The sequence below is a fragment of the Cucumis sativus genome, chromosome 7, assembly GCF_000004075.3.
Source record: "Cucumis sativus cultivar 9930 chromosome 7, Cucumber_9930_V3, whole genome shotgun sequence".
NCBI classification, from domain to species: domain Eukaryota; kingdom Viridiplantae; phylum Streptophyta; class Magnoliopsida; order Cucurbitales; family Cucurbitaceae; genus Cucumis; species Cucumis sativus.
In genome coordinates, this window is record NC_026661.2 from 17,891,696 (window position 1) to 17,912,368 (window position 20,673).

A 20,673-nucleotide genomic window follows, 5' to 3' on the forward strand; every position below is an offset into this window, starting at 1 on the left:
ATATTTAACATAAATCTATACAAACCTTTTAACTGTCATCCTCTATTATATATATCCATTGAACTATGCTTTATTTAAAATAAGAAATATATTAAGTAACGACTTACGATAAAGTCGTTACGTGAGATATACATAATTAATTATTTATTTATTTAACTTTACTTGTGTTTTACAAATTAAAAAGGTAAGACAAAAAAAGAAAGAGTGAAGAAAATGCTATAAAACAGTATAAAAAAAATAAAATGAAAAAGAAGAAGAAGAAGAAGTATAGAACACATGGGAGGATGTGAAAAAAGAGTGAATAGCACACCAAATATTGAAAAATTGGGGATTATAAAAAGCTTTTTGTTATGGTATTTTTACTAAAAAAGTGTTGTGCTTTAATTAGTCAAAAGTTTTATGATATTAAAGACTTAAAAGTAAGTCATCAAAACAAATTTGATTCCTATAATACCTTTTTTTAAATTTTCAATATTTGACCACTTTTTTTTTTAGAAAAAATAAGGAATGAAAATTTCCCAACTATTTACATTAATTTAAATAAAATACTTCTTTTCTTTCTAATTTAAATTTGATTTTGACGTTAATTGTTTGTATAGTTCAACTATAGTTACCATGTATTTTTTCACTTAGATTCAAAGAAACTTCATAAGAAATTAATTATATATATATATATATATTTAAATTTTCTTGTTTGTGACCAAAATATTATTTTTTTAAGGTAAGGTAAGCTTTTATAATTTTAGCTAAACTTTAAAAAATGTAAAAGAAAAAAAAGAAACATTTAGGAAATTGTTAAAATAGTAAAATGGAAAAAATATAAAAATTGGGTGTAATAATTTTTTTTTGTCTTTTATAGTTTTTTTTAAAGGTAAATAGTTTGTTTTTCATTATTATTGTTTTTTTTAAAACTCTAAAAAATATCTATTAAATGATAACTAAGAGTCTGTTTAGTAACGTTCGTGTTTTCTGTTTTCTGTTTTCTGTTTTCTGTTTGTGTTTTTATTTTTTAAGAAATTGAGGTGTTTGGTAACGTTTTCTGTTTCCCGTTCTAAAAAAAAGTAGAAACGTTTCTCATTTTATAAGGAATTATTATGAAAAAAAGGTAGTTTATCCCGTTCTAGTCTTTCAATTATTTTTATTGGTTTATTTTTCTTTTTTCTCAACTATTTTCTATTGGTTTTCTTTTCATTTTCCTCTAATATTTTTATTGATTTCCTTTTCATTTTTCTCAATTCTTTTTCTATTTCATTTTTCTTTTTCATTTTTCTCTCGTGATTTCTTTTTTCTTCCTCTTTCTCTCATCGTCTTCCTTTTTTCCAGATCTGAGTTTTCCTCTTATTTTTCGCGTGAATTGTGTTTTTCTATGGGATTTTCGTTGGATCGGTGGGTTTTTGCCAGAACTGTGTTTTAGCCATGGATTTTTGTCTTTCTCTTTGCTGTGGGTTTTCGGTCCTCCTCTTCGTTGTGAGTTTTCGTCTTCCTCTCACTAGCTTTGAACTTCAGATCTCAATCTTCATCTCGTTCTCCATAAGATTACAAGAAAACTTTCCTATGTATGTTTGATAGTTTTATTTTTTTATATTTAATGGAGGACATATAGTTTTGTTTGATTTTAATTGAATTAAATGTGAATAAAATAAAAAATAAATCTCGAAGAAAATTAGAAAACAACAAAGAATTATCAAACACATTTTATGCTTTTGTTTCTTTTTTAAAAAAACAAAAAACATAAATAGTTATCAAACATATTTCTGTTTTTTGTTCTAAAAAAAAAAGGAACAGGAAACATGTAACAAAGAAAAGGAAACAAAAAACAAGAAACGAAAATCTTACCAAACGGATCTTAAATGACTTTTCGTTTGTAAATAAATATAAGTAAACAGAGAAAATAATATATTTTTAAAATTCCTTTTTCTGGAAAATAAAAAAAGCTAAAAGGTTCATTTCTTTAAAGAGAAAATAAATTGGATTCAAATCAAATATCACTCATTCTCAAAATTTGGTAACAATATGATATTGTCAAAATCAATATTAAAAACAATGAAAGTCTATAACCACATAAAACCGTATAATCTCAAAACATAATTATATAAAAACTTGTTTTCTAACTAGTATGTCATTGTATAAAATTTGCTCGTTCGTGATCCTAAAATTTTCATATCTATTAAAAGTTGTTCAGAGCAAGATCAAAAGTTTAATAAGAACAAAGAAAAAAAAAAAGGCTTAGAGAAAAGTGCTTCAAAAGCCATATGATAGCACTTAGGATTTGAAGACTAGTTGAGTTGGTAAATATATACCAACCAAGAAATAAACGAGAAAAATATCAATATGATACCATGTAACCTCAAGTGCCAAAATCATACTTGACACCCTTATAGTGACACGGTAACCTTTATAAATGCAGTATATTGAACATCACACTCGTAAAAAAATCTCTTATCCATGTTAGATCGAACAAGATTGAGACGTTATAGTAAGCGAGACGAAGGTCAAAACTACCCGACACCGGTCTTTCCCATAATAGTAATAGACTAACTTTTTCTTAAACTTATAATAAACGATGAAAAATATCAAATGAACACTAACCATTTGTTTAATGGGCTAAAAAGCTTTGAGAATGGCCCAAAACCCACGTACTGTCCGCCGGCCCTAACAAAGAAACTACCTCTTCTCTTCCATTTTTCTAAAATTAAAAACACTAATTAACAAATGCATATACAAAGTTTAAAATGTGTGTATTGATAGCAAAATATCACAATATATGTTTGTATTTGTAGTAGACGATTAGAATGTATAGTAATTTGGTGTAGGTAGAGAGTGATATGATGGTATGTTTAATAAATTAATTTTTTTTGGTTGATTTTATTATATTTAAATAAAAAAATTGGTGTTTGGTTGGTGAGAAAATAGGGTGGGAAAGTGGTGATGATAAACCAAACACGTGATTCATTTGTTTATCTATAAGAAGGAATATTCTTACAATATGAATAACCCAATCATCCCTTCTTATGCCTTTTTCATATTCATTGTACAATTTGTTTGTTGGGTCATTCGCATTCCTCTAATGCCCCTTTTCTTTTTTCTTTTTGAAAATTAACCTAATTTTGCAAATATACCCCTCCCATTTCTCATACATTGCATCAACATCCATATAACTTTTCATATATTCAATGGTTAATCTTTTTTAATAATAAAACCCTAACTTGGATGGTGGAGGTTCAAAGAACATGGATTTATTTTTTCTTTTTATAAAAAGAAACAACTTCTTTTCTCAAACATTGATTCTAGAGTTTCATTATTTATTTATTGTTTTATAATGTGATTGTAGTTCAAAACACTACAAGTTCAATTCATCAAATGTGGAACCTCTTCTATCTTAAATGACATTATTTTATAAAAAAAATAAATTAGGTTTATTGTAATGATTCTCTATCCTCAACAAAGTTGTGAGCAATCAAAAGATTATATAACTCTATCACTCAAAATGCCTTAAATAAACTTATGCTACAAAGGTTTCAAGAAGAATTGAATGCTTACTTCCTAAGTTAAGCTTTTGGGTACAATGGTACAAACGAATTGCAATTTTTCAAGTTTCAAGATTTGTCAAGAGACATTATAATAAATGTGAAAATCCATATTCATCAACGTCTTAATTATTAATGCATTATACACCAATTTATTTCATTTATTTAAATTTATACATGTTTGGGTATAGAGTTGGAGAGTTGTTCGGTTGAACCTAATTAGGCAATAAATGTTGTACTCTTATTTCATAGGAACCTTTCATTTAGGCATAAACACATTGTTGTACTTGGGTGATTGAGTTTAAATAAAATTTCCATAGAATTAAATTTCCCTCATGTTTTTAGAATGCATGTTATCAAAAATTCAATATTATTTGATCAACTAGATTATAAATGGGTGATTGATGTTAAATTTAACAATAAAAGATGAATGTTCGTAAAAAGTTACAAACTCTTAGAAATCAAAATAGGAAGAAAAAAAGAAAAACTTCAAAAACCCTTTAAAGGGTGTGAAGTAAGAATATTCTCTTTTAAAAAGTAAGATCAATAACACAGCTCTTTTAAAAAGTAAGACCAACAACACAAGGTACCATCTGTGAATCTTCAACATATATATCTTAAATAGTCATACTAAAAGTTAAAAACCGTGAGGTTTGTGGGACAAATACCCCTTAATTTTTTTTCACGAGGTTTTTAAAGTCATCAATAGCTTATAGACAACCTATACTAATAAACATTAAGTATTGAATGAGACAATACGATTAAATAAACCACTTCGAAATATCTTTCATATTACATCTTAAGAATCACCCAACGACAAATGTCAAATCAAAATGGAAAATTCTCAAAAAATAATGATAGTTTTTTTTAAAAAAAAACATTTACCCCTACAAACAAACATATATATATATATATATAAAGATTTAATGAGTAAAAAAATAGTAAAGAATAATAAAAGAAAATGAATGAAGCCATGTGAAGTCATTATTATCATAGGAGTATAGTACATAATGCAACTAATTTTAAAAAAAAAGAAAACAACAATAATAAATAAAATAAAGAGGGGTATTTTGGGAATTTAGAAATATATTCAAATTTTACAAAGTTTTCTTTTTTCCTTTTCTTTTTAATGACTTTAGTAGATACACGTAATGTAAAGGAATTGTTTAAAGATTATTGTTTTTTGTCCATTAGCTTTACAACACCACATTATGTTATTACCCAATAGAAAAAAGAAGAAAAAAAAAAGCTCTATTAATTGTTCCAAAAAATAGAAATTAAAATTTAAAAAAATAAAAACCCACTTGTCCTATTCAAACCACAAAATGACAAACTCCATAATAATTTTTTTCAAATTTGTTTTTTTATTTTTATTTTTAAGTCGGCTGCCTTTGTCTTTTAAACCCTATTAGGAGACACCTATCATTTCCATTTAATATTCTCTTCTCTTTTTGGCTAATTTCTACCCTCGTGAAAATCATAATGTATACAATGGGAAGAGATACAGAAACCGAAGTGTTAAGATAGAAAAATTTGTATCGAAAATTAGGTTTGTTTTGATAATAATCGAACTTCATACAAACTTGAGTATTATAAACAACTTTTTTTTGTTTATTAGTTGATTGTTCTTTTACTTTACTAGCTTAGGTATCATAAAAAACGTGTGATAGGATTACTCGAGAAGAGATTGACGTGAGGTTCTGTATTGCAAGTTTAGCTTAGAATTCGAGACTAGATTGAGAGAAGCGAATTAAAGATGGAAAGTTTGGATTGAAAATTTGATTTAAGAAAATGAAATTGTAAAGGTAAACTGATGATGATTAAAATGGAGGCCCAATGCAAATGGACCAAAATGTAATTGTATTTGTGACAACATTTACACTAATTTGAAGTAGCTCAAATATTAAACTTAAATTTGACTAATCCTACTAAATATAGAATTAAATTAGTATAGTTAGAGTAATTGGGGATTTTTTTTATTCAAATTGCTTTTTAACTTTCTAGAATAAAATTAATAATTCCTCCAATTAAAAGTAAGAATCTTTTTTTCTTTTCTTCTTTTCTTTGAGATTCTTCGTTTAAAATATGAATGTAAAACAAAAAAAAGGTTCCCTTTTGGTGTGGAGAACTCCAACGATATTCTTCTCTCTTTTTTATTTTACTATCCACGCGTCATTTAACATACATACATATATTAGGGAAAGAGAGTAAATATAAGTGCAAACCGTACAAAATGCAGGTTCGAGAGCATTCAACCTCCTTTCTTCTAACAAAATAAGAAAAAACAAAAGAATAGCTTTTAGAGGAATTGTTATGGATATAAAAAAACAAAATATAGCAAAAAAATTAAAATTGATTCAAGAAAGTTTGAAAATTTTTACTATATTTTGTAAATAGTATGCTATAAATAAAATTTTGGATGATTTTTTTGTTTAAAATGTTTGGCACATGTCAACCTTTCATTGGATGCAGTAGAGAATGAGTTCAATATGTAGGTTTTCATGTAATTATATTTTTTTAATACTGCAGCTACGAAGATAGTTAGAAGGATTAGCAAGGTCTTCAAACTCTTGACGGAAAGGTCATATCAATTTTCGTTGAACTAAAAAGACTTTAACCGCTAATAGTAGTTATGTTATAGTGTCATTTTAGTCATTGTATTTTTAATTATTAATTATCCAAAATGAGCTTTAAGTACTTTTAATAAATCAACCATTTTAATCCATCAAAGTTAACTATAAGCAAAATTGGTTAAATAATTATGATAATTTTCAGCAAATACATGAATGTATTTCCAAAATTCATAAAATAAATGACAATAAAAACTCTTTATTTTTTAGTCGGTTAAAAGAACAAGTAATGACGAGTAAATATGTATTAAAATAATATTTTAATCTAATAATCACATATTATTGCGTTTTTAACTTCTACTATTTTCTTAATTATTCTTTCCATTTATATCCAAATTGTTGGTGAAGAAAAATAAGTTTATCTAAGTGATTTGTGATTATATAAAAATTTATAGTTTAAATTGGAATAATTATTAATTTTTTAATATATATTCCTAAATATTGGATTTGTATCAATTTACCTCAACTAGAACAATGCATTACATGTAACATTCACAAATCTATATTTACCTATTAATTTTTTTTATTTTAGTTTATTTAATTCAAAATGTTCGGTTAAAATTAACCAAATCGTCTCACTTCCATGTTGTAATTTTTTTTTTTAAATGGAAGATTGATTATGTATATATATATATATATACATTGGATATGATGATGAAGATGAGAATTGGGATATCACACGTCTACATGAATTGGAAAATTGAAAGGTTTTGAATGTATTATTGGAAGAAAAGATTGGGAAGACTAATAATGACATGTACCAAACCAATAGAGTTAAAAAGAGAATGGACCCCATAATAATGGGTTATGGGATCAATCACAAAATGCCAAAAACTAACAATGCAATAATCAAACTTTCAACCAACCTATCTATAATTTTTTTAAAAAAATTTGTAATCCTTCAATTTTAAGTTTTCGATGGGCTGGTGTTTTTGATTAAATTGGATAAGTATTTTTGAAATATAGGATAATTGAATTAAGAAGAAAGAGAGATGAGGATGATGAAGAAAGGATATATGTTTGCAATGTGGGATTAAAAAGGGAAATTTGGAAGAACAAATTTGTACACATATTTGAATATATAGAATATAAAAATGGAAGTGGAAAGAAAAAGGTGGGATTGACCAAAATGGTAGAAGAAGAAGCCAAGGAGGGTTCCTAGTTGTTGACCTAATTCACTAAATGCCAAATCCTCTTTTGTGGGCTGCATGTTTCTTTTTCTTTTCTCTTAATTAACTCCTTAAACCCACCTTAATTAATTAATTAACTACAATTTTAAGGGTGAAAGTGTATTCTTTTTTAAACCTTAGGCTTACCCAAATGTTGTACACCACGTTGCCTTTATTTTTAAAATTCAGTTCATAATACTCACATCCACTCCTAACCTATTTCTTTTCTTATTTACTTCTATCCATCGTTAAAAAACAAAAACAAACTAAATTTGTAATTTTTGTTTTTAGAATTTGTTTGGTAATTTAATTTTTCTATAAAAAATATAAATTATTTATAGAAATGGACAAAAAGTAAACTTGATTTTATTTATTTATTTTGGGAAAAAAAAACCCATTAAATTGAATAAAAATTAGAGAAATTTTTATTGACTTAAGGAGAGTTTTTGATAAATTTTGCTATAATTTGTAAATACTTTGAAATTTTGAAAATGACTTTTTAAATTGAAAGTTGGAACTTAATTAATTAAATTGTTGCTGGAAGATGGAAGTTTTGTTAGAAATAAATGATGTAATAAGGAAAGATTTGTTCAAAGTTTGAAATTTCAATGTTTGTGTTTTTTAGGATAAATTTTGATTTGTGTTTAGGTGCTATTTTGTCACACATGCATTTCACGACCCTTCCAATTTATTTAATATCTAATTAATGTTTATTAGTACAATATTTATTTTATAGTTGGGTGACAAATTAAATAGTAACTACGTTTAGACTAACCAACAAGCATATTGTATGATCTTAATTATGAGCCATAACTTTTTATGTAAAAGTATGACTTGCTGACTAGAAACCAACTCATTTGTTACACTAAATTATACCAACCTTACATCAACTTATAAGTCATAAATACATGCTACTCATCCTCAAATTATTACGTCTCTTTCACCCTCATATTCCATATTTCATATTTAACCTTTGTTCATATTAACTCACATCTCCTTCCAAATCTTAGTCTCGATTTCAACTAATTTCATTTTAGCTTACATTAGCAATTATTTAGAATAATAACAAAATAAAGTTTTATGAATTTGCTTCATTCGACTTAAATTTTTTTTCTTAATTAATAATTAAGTTGAATGTTTGATCATTCATTTATTCGTATAATCGTTGCGTTGAATTAAAAATCACTGTCATTTTTATTAAGAGATAGAGATTTCATTCAAAGGATAAGGAAGTGATTTGTTATAAATAGAAACAAAACTTGAAATTTAAACGTAACCTTAAAGAAGGATAGAATATAACATGAAAATATTTGGTTAAATATAGTTTATAGAATGATTTGAGTAAATTGTGATGGTTTGGCATTGGGTAGATTAAAGGGTAGTAATTAAAAGGTAAGAAACAAAGCAATATTATAATAAATAAAAAAAAGTATTGTTTTTAAATTTAGAGAAAAAACAAAAAATAGAGTCAAAGTCAAAGAAAATAAAAATGATAGAAAATTGAAAGAAAAGAGAAAGGGAAAGGAAAAGGAAAGGGAAAAGAAAAAGAAAAAGAAAAAGAAGGAAGAAGAAGTTGAAACCAACACGACAAAGAGTTTGGTATAAATAATAGTGTATTATAATAGGGTGTGTGCGCGGCACATGCTCAACCACACTCGCTACACGACGAATTATGCATCCAATTGTTCAACCACTAACCTCTTTCCATACTCCTTTCTCTTTTTCCCCACTCTCTCTTTTTTTTTTTTTTCACTTAGTTTCTTGTCTTTCAAGTAATTGAATCCATCTCTTTTTTCTTTCTTTGTAAATAGTTATAAGTTAAATTATGTTTCATCTTCTTTCTTTTAATCCATTTTAAAAGTTATCTTCAAATTGGTTAAATAATAAGTAGCATACAATTTTGGAATATAGTTTCCTGAACTTATTACGAAAATTTTAGCAAGTCGTACTCTTACAAAATGATTAAGAGACCAATGCTCGATCTATAGTAGTTTACCCTACTCATAAATTAATTTCTGACTAGTTTTTTTTTTACGCATAAATTGACTTGAATACTTACAAGGTTTGAAAGTATCAACAATAAGGTTAAGTGAATGTAACACTCTCTTGAAGATTTTTTAATCAGTCACACTTTTTTTCGTAACTCAATTCATCCAATTTTAACACATTATGTTTCTACTGTTTCAAACATATATAGAAACTCATTCCATATTCTTTTTAAATGTAGAAACTTAATGGATAAAAGCCATTGGCAATGGAAGATTTTACACAACTATTTCTCAATTTAATTTGGTAATTTCAAAATATCAATAGATTGACAAAAGTAATTAAGAAACTGGTTTTCTTATTAAGACTTAAAGTTCAAGCGTGATTTTTTAGTTATAGACTAGAGAAAGAAAAATTTATTTGTTTGATGTCTCTAAATCTACAAAATAAATCTTTAAATTGGAATACCACTTGTCGGAGACCTTTATATTTTATGAGATGAAATTGGTTTGTGGGAACCAATTGAAATGATAAAAAAATTTAAAGATTTTTTAGAAAAACTATTATGCATAAAAGCAAAATCATCCGTTAAAAAAAAACTATTTTCTTCTGCGTATTCAACTCTCTTTCTTATGGGATAGGAGAGAATCACGATATTCTATTAATTTAAAAATATTAAATTAATAGAAATTTCAAATTAACTAATTAATTAACCATTAATCAATTAGCTAATAATTAATTAAATCAATCTCTCTAAATCTTATAGTTTTATATTAATTAAATTAAATTAAATAAAACTACATTATTAATTTTAATTTTTCATTTAATTAATAGCTGAAATAAATATCTTATACTTAACTTAAATTAAATTTAAATCATATTCAAATATAAGTTTCTCTCGTAACCAATAATTTTAATACGAACATAATTCACATTAAATTAATATTTGAACTCATTCAAATATTTTATCTCTCATAAATTAATTTTGAATTATATCCAAAACTAAATTTATATAATAAAGTTTGATAAATTTTATATTAGAATGTATCACTATACATTATACTAATTATCAAAGTAAATTTGAACATTTCAAATTACAACCAATATAGATAAATCTCATTACCCTTTACGAGCTAGGAAGGGGACCTAATTGATCTACATATCAGAAGCTACAGTAATTTGAGATTATTTAGTCAAACTCATTAACCACATTAATCAATATTCGTTAACTGTGTGTACACTCCATTAAAGGCTCACAGTTGAACTATTTTCACTATATATATATTTGTGTCCATGGATATAGACTAATAACAATAAGTTAGTCATTCACGAGTGTTTATAACTTCAGTTGGGTTAAATTACCGTTTTGCCCTTGGGTTACCTATAATCCTTAAATACCAGTGCTTCTCTAATAAACAACTTGTTTATAGTTCTACCAATAAACATAAACCTTTCTCATGCCATAAAGAGGGTAGAGCCCCTTGTTAAAGTTTTGGAGACACCATTTAAGTGAACACTCATCTACTTACCTTAAAGTAGGGAAGAAATGGATTTCATATTGTGTAGTTATGTTCCCAGATTTCCACTCGGTCTTGTCTCCAAAATGATAAGCTTATTGAGTCAGAAATTTGACCACTCTCACCTGTACAAATCAAAGGACGATCTATCGCGAATAGGAGTTCATAAAACACCAAGGATTAATAATAAATTACCTAGGTTATCCTAATGAAATATAAACCTAACTAGTTAACGGAGTTACCATCTAGTGGTTACTATTTCGCGATTCGATCTTATACAAACTCATTTCATAAGATACCCTCACTTGTATGTCAACTACGCGAACACATTGGATCATTGCGTTTGTATCAAATACAAAGTGAGTCGTATCCATAATGTTACAAGGATAAGGCACCTAAACTTATCCTTATGCTATAGACCGTTTAAGTTGATATCGGACATTGATTCTTATATGTCTCTACTTACTGTTCAAGACTCATTAAACAACTTAAGATGTTAGTTTATTGGATTTAAGTTATTAAGATAAGAGTAATAATATAATCAATAACATTTATTGAAATTATAAAAATAATACTTTATTAATAACAGTCAATAGACTATTATTTACAAGAGTTTTATGACATAAATTCCAACAAAAACTCATAATTTTTAATTTCTTTCTGAGGCTAAATTTCATTCCTCTCTATTGAAAAAAAGAAAAAAACCTAACATGTTAAAAGAAATTGTTATTTCATTGGTTAGATGTACAATTATTTGTGATTAAATGAGAAGGGTATAATTGTCATTTTCTTAAGCTATTGATGGATTAATTTGATTGTAGTTTGGTAAAAAGTTGAAATGGAATGAGTTGAATAGGTTGTATACCTAATTATGGAAAGTGCCTTCTTTTTTAATTTAAGATGCATTTGATCACATGGGATAATGTTGTGTTTGAGATAAGGTTGTTTTTTTTCTTCTAAAAAGAAAGTAAAAAAGTTAAACCTATCCACCCATCAATATTTCTATTCATTTCTTCAAATTTTGATTTTAAATAGACATGTTTTTAGTACAAAATGTCATATCTACACCCAAATATTGTACTTTCACACATTCTTACACACGTCTTATTCATTTAAATACTAAATTTGTCTATATAAATATGACATAATGATATTTATCAAGATGCAAGAGTTTCAAATCTCTCTCCTTATAATTGTTGTACTAAAAACGAACAATACAACAAACTTTTCTCATCGTATAATTTTAACCAACCTAAGTAAATAAAACGTCAAAAGTGTATCGATATTTTTTCTGCCACTAGATTTTTACAGTATGGTCATTATATGGATAGTAATATTTTTATATAAAGTAGAATTGGTGCATAAGTGAAGTAGGGAAAATTGCATATAATTCCAAAGAAAGAGAGATTGAAGTAGAGAAGAGTGGAAGGAAGGAACGTACCCCCCACCCCCATAGCCATAGTATTTCCCTTCCCATCTCGTTTATGTTTTGTCAAAGTCTTCCTTCGTCATCTTCCCGCCCCAAAACAAAATGCCCCTAATCCCATCCTTCACATCATCTCTCTTCCCTTCCTACTTTTTATTGTGTTTGGATTTTGTAAAAGTATATTTTTTATTTTAGAAAATAAAAAGGTGGGAAATTGTAGTTTCACATTTTCTAATATTCCACAACTTTTAACCAAGATACTTACAATATTTTTTCATTTAATAATTGTTTTTTTTTAATTTGTCCATACTTTTGCAACTTTAATTTTTAATTTTTAATATCTATTAATTAAGATATTTAAAATCCAATTATAGTGATAAAATTGATTATCCATTCTCTTAAATTAAATATTCATCTTGAACTTTTTCAAAACGTTTATTCCAATACCTTTTAACTTTTAAAAAGCTTGTTCCGTAGTCTTAAATTTGTATAAACTATTTTGGCCATCACTAACTTGGTTGTATGACTTTTGAATGTGCATTAATGTGATAGATATAGAGATGTAGTATGAGACTAAGTTAATGGGAGCATTTAAGATGTGTAAAATTAATTATGTTTTTAGTTTTGTTCTTTTCTAAAATGAAGAAGAAAAGTAAATATTTAAACAAAAAAAATATTAGTATGTGATGCAATAGAAGTAAAATAGATAATGGTGTGGAAAGATTAATTTGTAAATATAAAGTTAGAATATTAATTTAGTTGTATTATATAGGAGAAATTGGAATAGAAGGAAATGAGTGAAAATATTTGAGAAGGAAGGAAGGAAGAGAGATGAGGGGGATGGGGGTGGGAGCCAAAGAGGAGAAGAGTTTGGATAAAATGGTAAAGAAAAGAAAAGAACAAGAAACAACTTGTTTTGTTTTTTGCATCCTTTCTACAAAGAATAAAAAACGGATGATTAAAAAAAGGGGACCCACTAGGTAGTGCCACGTGTCCTACACCCATAACATTTTTCCCCTTACGAAAAAGCTTTTTTTATAATTCCCAAAGGAAACCCCCCTAAACGGGGCTCTATAATAATACGACAAAATCCGAAGCCCCACGTTACAACTTTTCAAACAAATATTTTCTTTTTTAAAATTTCTTCTTTTTTAAAAATGTTAAAAATGAAAAGAAAAAGGTAAAAGGAAAGGAAAGGAAAGCAAAGCAAAGCTCTCCTCTCCTATCAGATTCTGACAAAAAACATGCCGTCACGCGCTTTCTCCAGAAGACGACAAAACACGTGTCACTCTCGCTGGCCTTTTCGTTATTTAAACAAAACGGTGTAGGGCAGTTTCGGAATTTACAAACAAAAGAGTCTCCAAACGGAACCCCTTGTCGCCACGTGCTTTGGCGTTCCCCGCACGCACCAAAACTCTCTCTCCTCCACCATTTTCTTTTTTCTTCTCTCTCTCTCTCTCTTTTTATTCATTCATTAAACATATCAATTATCCAAAACAAAAAATGCTTCTCTTTCTTTTCTTAAATTCAAATCTCTTCTTTTTCATATGCCTCTTCTTTTCTCTACTTCACCCACCTACTACAACATTACACTATACCACATTACAATATCAACTCCCTCATACCATATATATACACTTCTTCTTCCTCTTTCTATATTCTCTACACCATTCTCTACACAACTTAAAGTAAGTTTTTGTTTGTTTGAGACCAACCATTTGGTTATTGTAATTATATATACCTCTTATTATAGTTGGGTTTACGGGTACATTGCTTTCATTTTAGTTATGATAGTAAATAATTTAGTGTTGCAAGACATGGTAATTGTAGCTTAAGGGATATGTTCATTATTTTTAGATGAGTATTCAATCTCCTATTTCGATTTTATGGACTATGCTCCAATATTAAATAATGTGAAGTTCAAACAATTTATTTTACTTTCTAAAGAGTGTGTGAAGTTCTTTGAAGTAATACCAAAACTACATGATATATAAAATTAAACATATTGAATATTAATGACACAAACAATAACTCTACTTTTACCGAAACTCGTTTTTCATTTGCAAAGATTGGAGTTCTCGTTGAATATGTTATTTTTGTTGTTAACGTTGATAATAATACTCATTTTATTAACAAACATGTTCATGGTATGATAACTAGTTATAGCCTCCTCTGAAGGTTACTCTTTTGTATGGAAAAATGTTTTTTGAGATTATGTGTATTCCTTTAGCCATGGAAGGATGTTTGGCATAGTTTGATTGTTTTGGGTTGCTCGCTTAAAACAAAATAATAGAAAATAAAAAATAAGTCTTCCTTGTTAGAGTCAAAGAAACATAAGAAGAAGTCACGTTAGGTAACAACAAAGTTATAGGAATCCATCATTTTGAGAGGAAGAGAAAAAACAAAAAAACAAAAAGGACGAATCCTCTTATATCAATTCAGCTAACAATTCAATCAAAATCAACATGTGGACTATACCAAAATTTTACTTAATGCCCCAAATAACAAAAATAAATAAATAAATAAACACTAACTACAAAAATTTAATTTAACTTTTCAAAATATTAACTTAATTATCCAAAAAAATTCAACTCAATTTTATTAGGTTGACCTTTTGCTTTCTTTTAAATACTATTTTTTTTTTTTTGAGAAGATGGTGTGATAGAATTAAAATATATAAAGTAGACAACTCTCTAATATAAAATAAAATAGCACAAAAAAGTTTACTACTTTAAATTTCATTTAATAATTGTATATCAAATTAATTTAGTTTTATTTGGTTAATTATTAAAAAATTATTGCAAATGGTAAAACTAAAATATAGTCTAAAATACAATTCATTTTTAATTTATATTCATATTGATATATTAAAAAAGCGATGCAATGTATGAAACATAAAACAATATATTTTTAGTGAAAATGCTTTTTTTAATACAACAAATGTGGTCATAAAAGTTTAAACTTCAAATTTCAATCCATTTAATTTATACACTAATACTATTTAGTTAAGTGATTATTGTAAATTAAAAACCATAAATTTAACATTATTCAATTTTATGTTCAAACATGAACTCGATTCACGTTGTGTTAATTTAAACATAATTCAATAATGTAGATACGAATATATAGTAACAAAAAGATAAAATCTATAAATTTAGCCTACTTTTTTTTAAAAAAAAAACCCAAAGAAAACCTTTATTTATTTATTTTTATAAAGGAGAAGAAGATAGGATAAAATTTAAAAAAGGTAGATTTAAATTGTGAAATAATGAAAAACAAAAAAAATGTTGGCATCCATAATCTATGGGATGACTCCCAAAAAAATAAAAGAAATAAAAAAGGAATTAATGTAAAAGAACCAAAAAAGTCCCAAAATGGCTCTGACATTTGCCATTAGCCCATTCTTCCGTTCGAACCTTTCCATTTTCATAACATTGACTGAGCTCCATAACCCATTTTTCTTCTTTCTTTCTTTCTTTCTTCTTCCTCCTCAAGAACGAAACCCACATTTTAATTTTGAGTAAAAGGAGAAGAAAGATGAAATCAAGAAGAAATTTGTGATTTTTTTTTTCTTTTTTTTTTTTGTAACAGAGGAACCCCATTCGAAAGTTTTGTTCAATTTTTTTTTTTTATATACACACATATTGGAATTGAAATGGTAGGTCCCTTATGAACAGTTTAATTCGGCCGCCCGATTTGTCGTCTCTCTCGTCTCCGTCCACCACCGTCGTTTCCTTTCTCTCCCCTTTGCGATTTTGACCATCAAACACTCTCTCTCTATTTCTCTCTCTCTCTCTCTCTCTCTCTCTCTCTCTCTCTCTCTCTCTCTTTGTACTTTGTCTTTCTTTTATTTCTCTATTATCCTTCCCTTGATCTCCCTGCCTTTCTGAGCGCTCTCTGTTCCTCTTATTTCTGAAAGGAGCCGTCTCTTCAATGTCCAGTGAAGAACCCAAAACGAGGAATCAATCAGAGAGAGAGAGAAAAAAGGGAGAAAAGGGTATTGTTTAACTTCAATAGAAGTACTGTCAAAAGGGTTTTGTTTAACTTCAACCATCGCTTTAGATTGATTGAGGAACTTGGAGAAGAAGGGGGGAGTTAAGGATTGGGGTTAAGGGGAGAAACCCATTTTGTTGTTTGTTTGTATTGTTATGAAAATCAGAAGTTTGCTGATGCTTCTTTGAGTGAAGATCACTGCCTCTGTTCTTAACCCTTGTTTGATTTTTGGGTCTTGGGTGTGAAGAAAGGAGGGGGGAGATGGCTGGGAGTAATGAAGTCAACCTTAATGAATCTAAGGTACTTAACTTCTGCTTCTTTTGTTTCTTAATCTGTATTCATTTTTATGCCTATTTGCTAGATTTTGAATTGGGGTTTAATGGTTTCATTTATGGGGTCTCTTCTATTTTTTTCTTTTTAAACTTTTGCTTTGCTTTTAATGGTTATGATTTTGGGTTTTCAAGCTTTCTTGCTTGTTTGCTGAATTTTGGGTAAGTTTTTGTGTTGAAAATTTGAGCACTTAGTTTGACTTGTGAGGAGTTTCTTTTTTCCTATTTCTTTGGAGGCTCTCTAATTTATTACTAGACTGGGTTTGAATTATATGTGATTTGTTCTTGGTTAACAATGTAACTGGTGAGAGTATATTTCTGGTATGTTTTGATTCTTTCTTCCCATTTCTTCCAACTTCTACTTATGAGTTGTGAGTTTTCTTCTGTTGGAAAGTGAATGGTGGAGGATTTTTAGTTGCATTTGCTGAAACAAGTGCTTGGAGATATTATCTTTGTTCTTCAGAATAATCATGTTCACAATTGATATTTACTTGGTTTTATTTGATTCTATCTCTTTGTTTTCTTGCTTCTTCACTCTCTCTTCATTGTTTGAATCTCTTGTTGACGCAGAGGGTTGTTCCACTGAATACATGGGTGCTTATCTCCAATTTCAAGCTAGCTTACACCATCCTCCGCCGTGCGGATGGAACATTCAACCGTGAGTTAGCCGAGTATCTCGAGCGTAAAGTTCCGGCGAATGTGTTTCCGGTTGATGGGGTTTTCTCATTTGATCACGTCGATCGAGCTTCTGGTCTTCTCAATCGAGTTTATCAGCTGGCCCCGGAAAATGAAGCTAAATGGGGCATCATTGATCTTGAGAAGCCTTTAAGCACTACAAAAGTTGTTCCTGTCATTCTGTTTTTTCATGGTGGCAGTTTTGCTCATTCATCAGCCAACAGTGCTATCTATGACACCTTTTGCCGCCGGATTGTAAGCGTTTGCAAGGCAGTTGTAGTCTCGGTTAACTACCGGCGATCGCCTGAACACCGATATCCATGTGCCTACGAAGATGGCTGGGCTGCTCTCAAATGGGTTAAATCAAAAACATGGTTGCAAAGTGGGAAGGATTCCAAGGTTCATGTGTATTTGGCTGGAGACAGTTCTGGTGGCAACATTGCTCATCATGTTGCTGTGAGGGCAGCTGAAGAAGACATCGAGGTACTAGGCAACATCCTTCTTCACCCGATGTTTGGAGGCGAAAAGAGAACCGAATCGGAGAAGAAACTCGACGGCAAATACTTTGTAACCATTCAAGACCGAGATTGGTACTGGAGAGCTTATCTCCCTGAAGGAGAAGACAGAGATCATCCAGCTTGTAACATTTTTGGCCCCAAAGCCAAAAGCCTAGTAGGACTTGACTTCCCTAAAAGTTTAGTCGTTGTCGCCGGTTTGGATCTAATGCAAGATTGGCAACTCGCATATGTGCAAGGCCTAAAAGACTCCGGTCATAATGTGAAACTCCTCTTCCTCGAGCAGGCGACAATTGGGTTTTACTTCTTGCCAAACAATGAACATTTCTACTGTCTAATGGAAGAGATAAACAACTTCCTCAACCCTTAACTGTTAATACAACCAGTTAACTTTACAACCCAAGAAAGAGGAAAAAGAAAAGTAAAAAAAAAAACAAAAAAACAAAAGCTGCCACACCTAACAGAAGCTTTGACATATATATGACTTGGGTTTCTTTTCTTCCTTTTGTTGTAATGCTTTGTAGTTATATATATATGATATAATATGATATATATATATATATATATATATATATATTTACTTACAATATTTTACCACTTATGGTACTTAATTAACATCTTGGGGTTCTGCTTCTTTGCTGCTGCTGCTGCTTATTGATAGTCAGGAGCTAAGTGGCCAAATTCATAGAGCTGAGATGAGAAGAATGAAGAGTCTGAAAGAGCAGAAAGTTCAGATGCCATAAATCCCAAAAAGTTTGCCTGCCTGACTCTTCCAGCCATGAAACAAAGTGAGTGTGTGAAGTGTAGGGGTAAATTTTTGTTGGTTTATCAATCTTTTGAGGAAGAAAAATATGGGCATTCTGATTGATTAGCACTAATTTTTCACAAACTAAGGTTTGGAGTATGGTCCATCTTGTTTGTGAATTGTATGTTATACATGTGGATTTAGATCTAAAATATAAAGGTTTTTGTTTGTGTACTCCTTTTTTTAGCTCTCCCTTCCCTATCTTCTTCTTCTTCTTCTTTCTTTTTTGCTTCCTTGTTTTATTTTATTTTATTTCATGGGTGTTTTTGTGTGTGGGGTAAGGATTGACTAGCATGTTCACTTATGGGGGAAAATGGGTTTGAAGACTTTAGTTGTATTGGAGCTTTCTGTATGTCTTCTCATTTTTGTTTTATTTGCTCTACTGTTCATTTCCCCCTTTCTCTGTGGCTATTTACTTAGTTGGGGTGAGATTTTATTTTCCCTAAATGTTGAAGAGTTTGGTAGTGTATTTCAAGATAGAAAGGCAACTTAAAGTTGCACAATAGTTCAAATTGAAAACGGGTAACTATTTTGATAGGTTTCATACAAAACGTAGGCACTGTAACGACTCCCTCTTCTAAGATACTAAATGTCGCAAGAAATTTTATTATTCAAATGTTGCATAGCCTGAAGTTCGATAAAATTACTTGAGATAGATGTAAAAACCATCTCTAAGCCAAAACACTTACCATAGTTGAAGACGAAAGAATAAGAGTTCGTTTGAATAACAATAACTATCTTAAATTTTTGTTATGTTATGATCTCGATATGATTAAGTTTTTCATGAACAAAAAATCCACTTGCATACCTTCTTTTCAAATTCATCAAAGTCATACCTAACATAACTCGTACCAATAGAGAAGATAGTTACAAAACTAGGATTAAATCCTCTCCTTCCTCTCCATTCTCTTGTTAACCCAAATCCACTAGAGATAGTGGAAAAACCAACTCAAACACCTATAACAATGAAAAACAAAGAGACAAAGTTTTAGTTGAAATGACTTTCTACACTTTTGAAAGCTTTTAAAATGTCATTTCAAACAAACTCACACGTTCAACCACCATAGATCTATACATAACTTGAATAAAAACTAAAGAATACAGGTATGAATCATAACTCTAATGGGGATAGAGAAAGTAGTTAGAAAACAACTTTTTAAAAATAATCGTCCCCTTTTGTTGTTCTTCTTCTCATGATTGTGTTAGAAGAGGCAATTGGGATTTGAAGGAGAGGATTAGTTTGGTTGAAAGAAGGAAAAGAAAAGTAGTGTGTTTGGTTGTCAAAGGGACATGAGTCGCCCACGTTTCGTCCAAAAATAGCATAAAAGTTTTAGTAGGGAGAAATGATTGGACAACATATCCAAATCATGGATTTCACTATCCTTAGAAACATTGATTTGATTATTTCTTGTCATTTCCTTATAACACTATTCTTAGAAAGGAGGGGGAGGAGGAAGGAGGGGTGTTTGGCATTTAGGATAACATCAAACTCGAGAAACACCCTTTTCATTGGCCACACCACACAAACACCCCCTTCTCATAAAACACCAACTTTGTTGGCTGGTGTTCTTTTGGATGTATTCTCATTACGGACAACAAATAGTGTTTTTTTCTTTATTTCTTTCCTCCCTTTTTTATGTGCTCATTTTGTCATTTATTAGGACACTCATCACATCTAAATCCCATCAATTCAAACTCAAATCAACTTCTACCCTTTCCTTTCCTTTCCTTTCCTTTCCTTTCCATTATTAACTCATTTCAATTGGGATCCCTTACTTCATAGCTTTTCTTACAATAGTCCAAACCAACCTAACCTTATACTTATTTTCTTTTTTATTACTTATGATACAATTATATATACATATGTTTCTTTTAATTTTACTTAGTTCCTTAATCTTTTACTTTTTTAGGATTAAAATTTTCATAATATATAATATAAAGTTGGAAATCTTAATTCAATATATGAAAATAATGAAATGAAATCTTTATATATCAACATTTTACTTATTTTTAGAAAAAATTTAAATAAATGGATTCAATTCAACTCAAGTGGTCATTTCAAGTTAAAGTCAAACTTTGATATTTTACTGTTTTGTTTGTC

General features: G+C 28.8%; 1 protein-coding gene across 1 annotated transcript; it reads left to right on the forward strand.

The window, feature by feature from the left end:
- Positions 1 to 16,509: 16,509 nt before the first annotated feature.
- Positions 16,510 to 18,137, forward strand: LOC101219912 (gibberellin receptor GID1B-like). The gene is made up of 2 exons (NM_001290220.1): positions 16,510 to 16,548; positions 17,148 to 18,137. Exons 1-2 carry the CDS (start codon positions 16,510 to 16,512, stop codon positions 18,135 to 18,137), a joined length of 1,029 nt encoding a protein of 342 aa, NP_001277149.1.
- Positions 18,138 to 20,673: the final 2,536 nt, after the last annotated feature.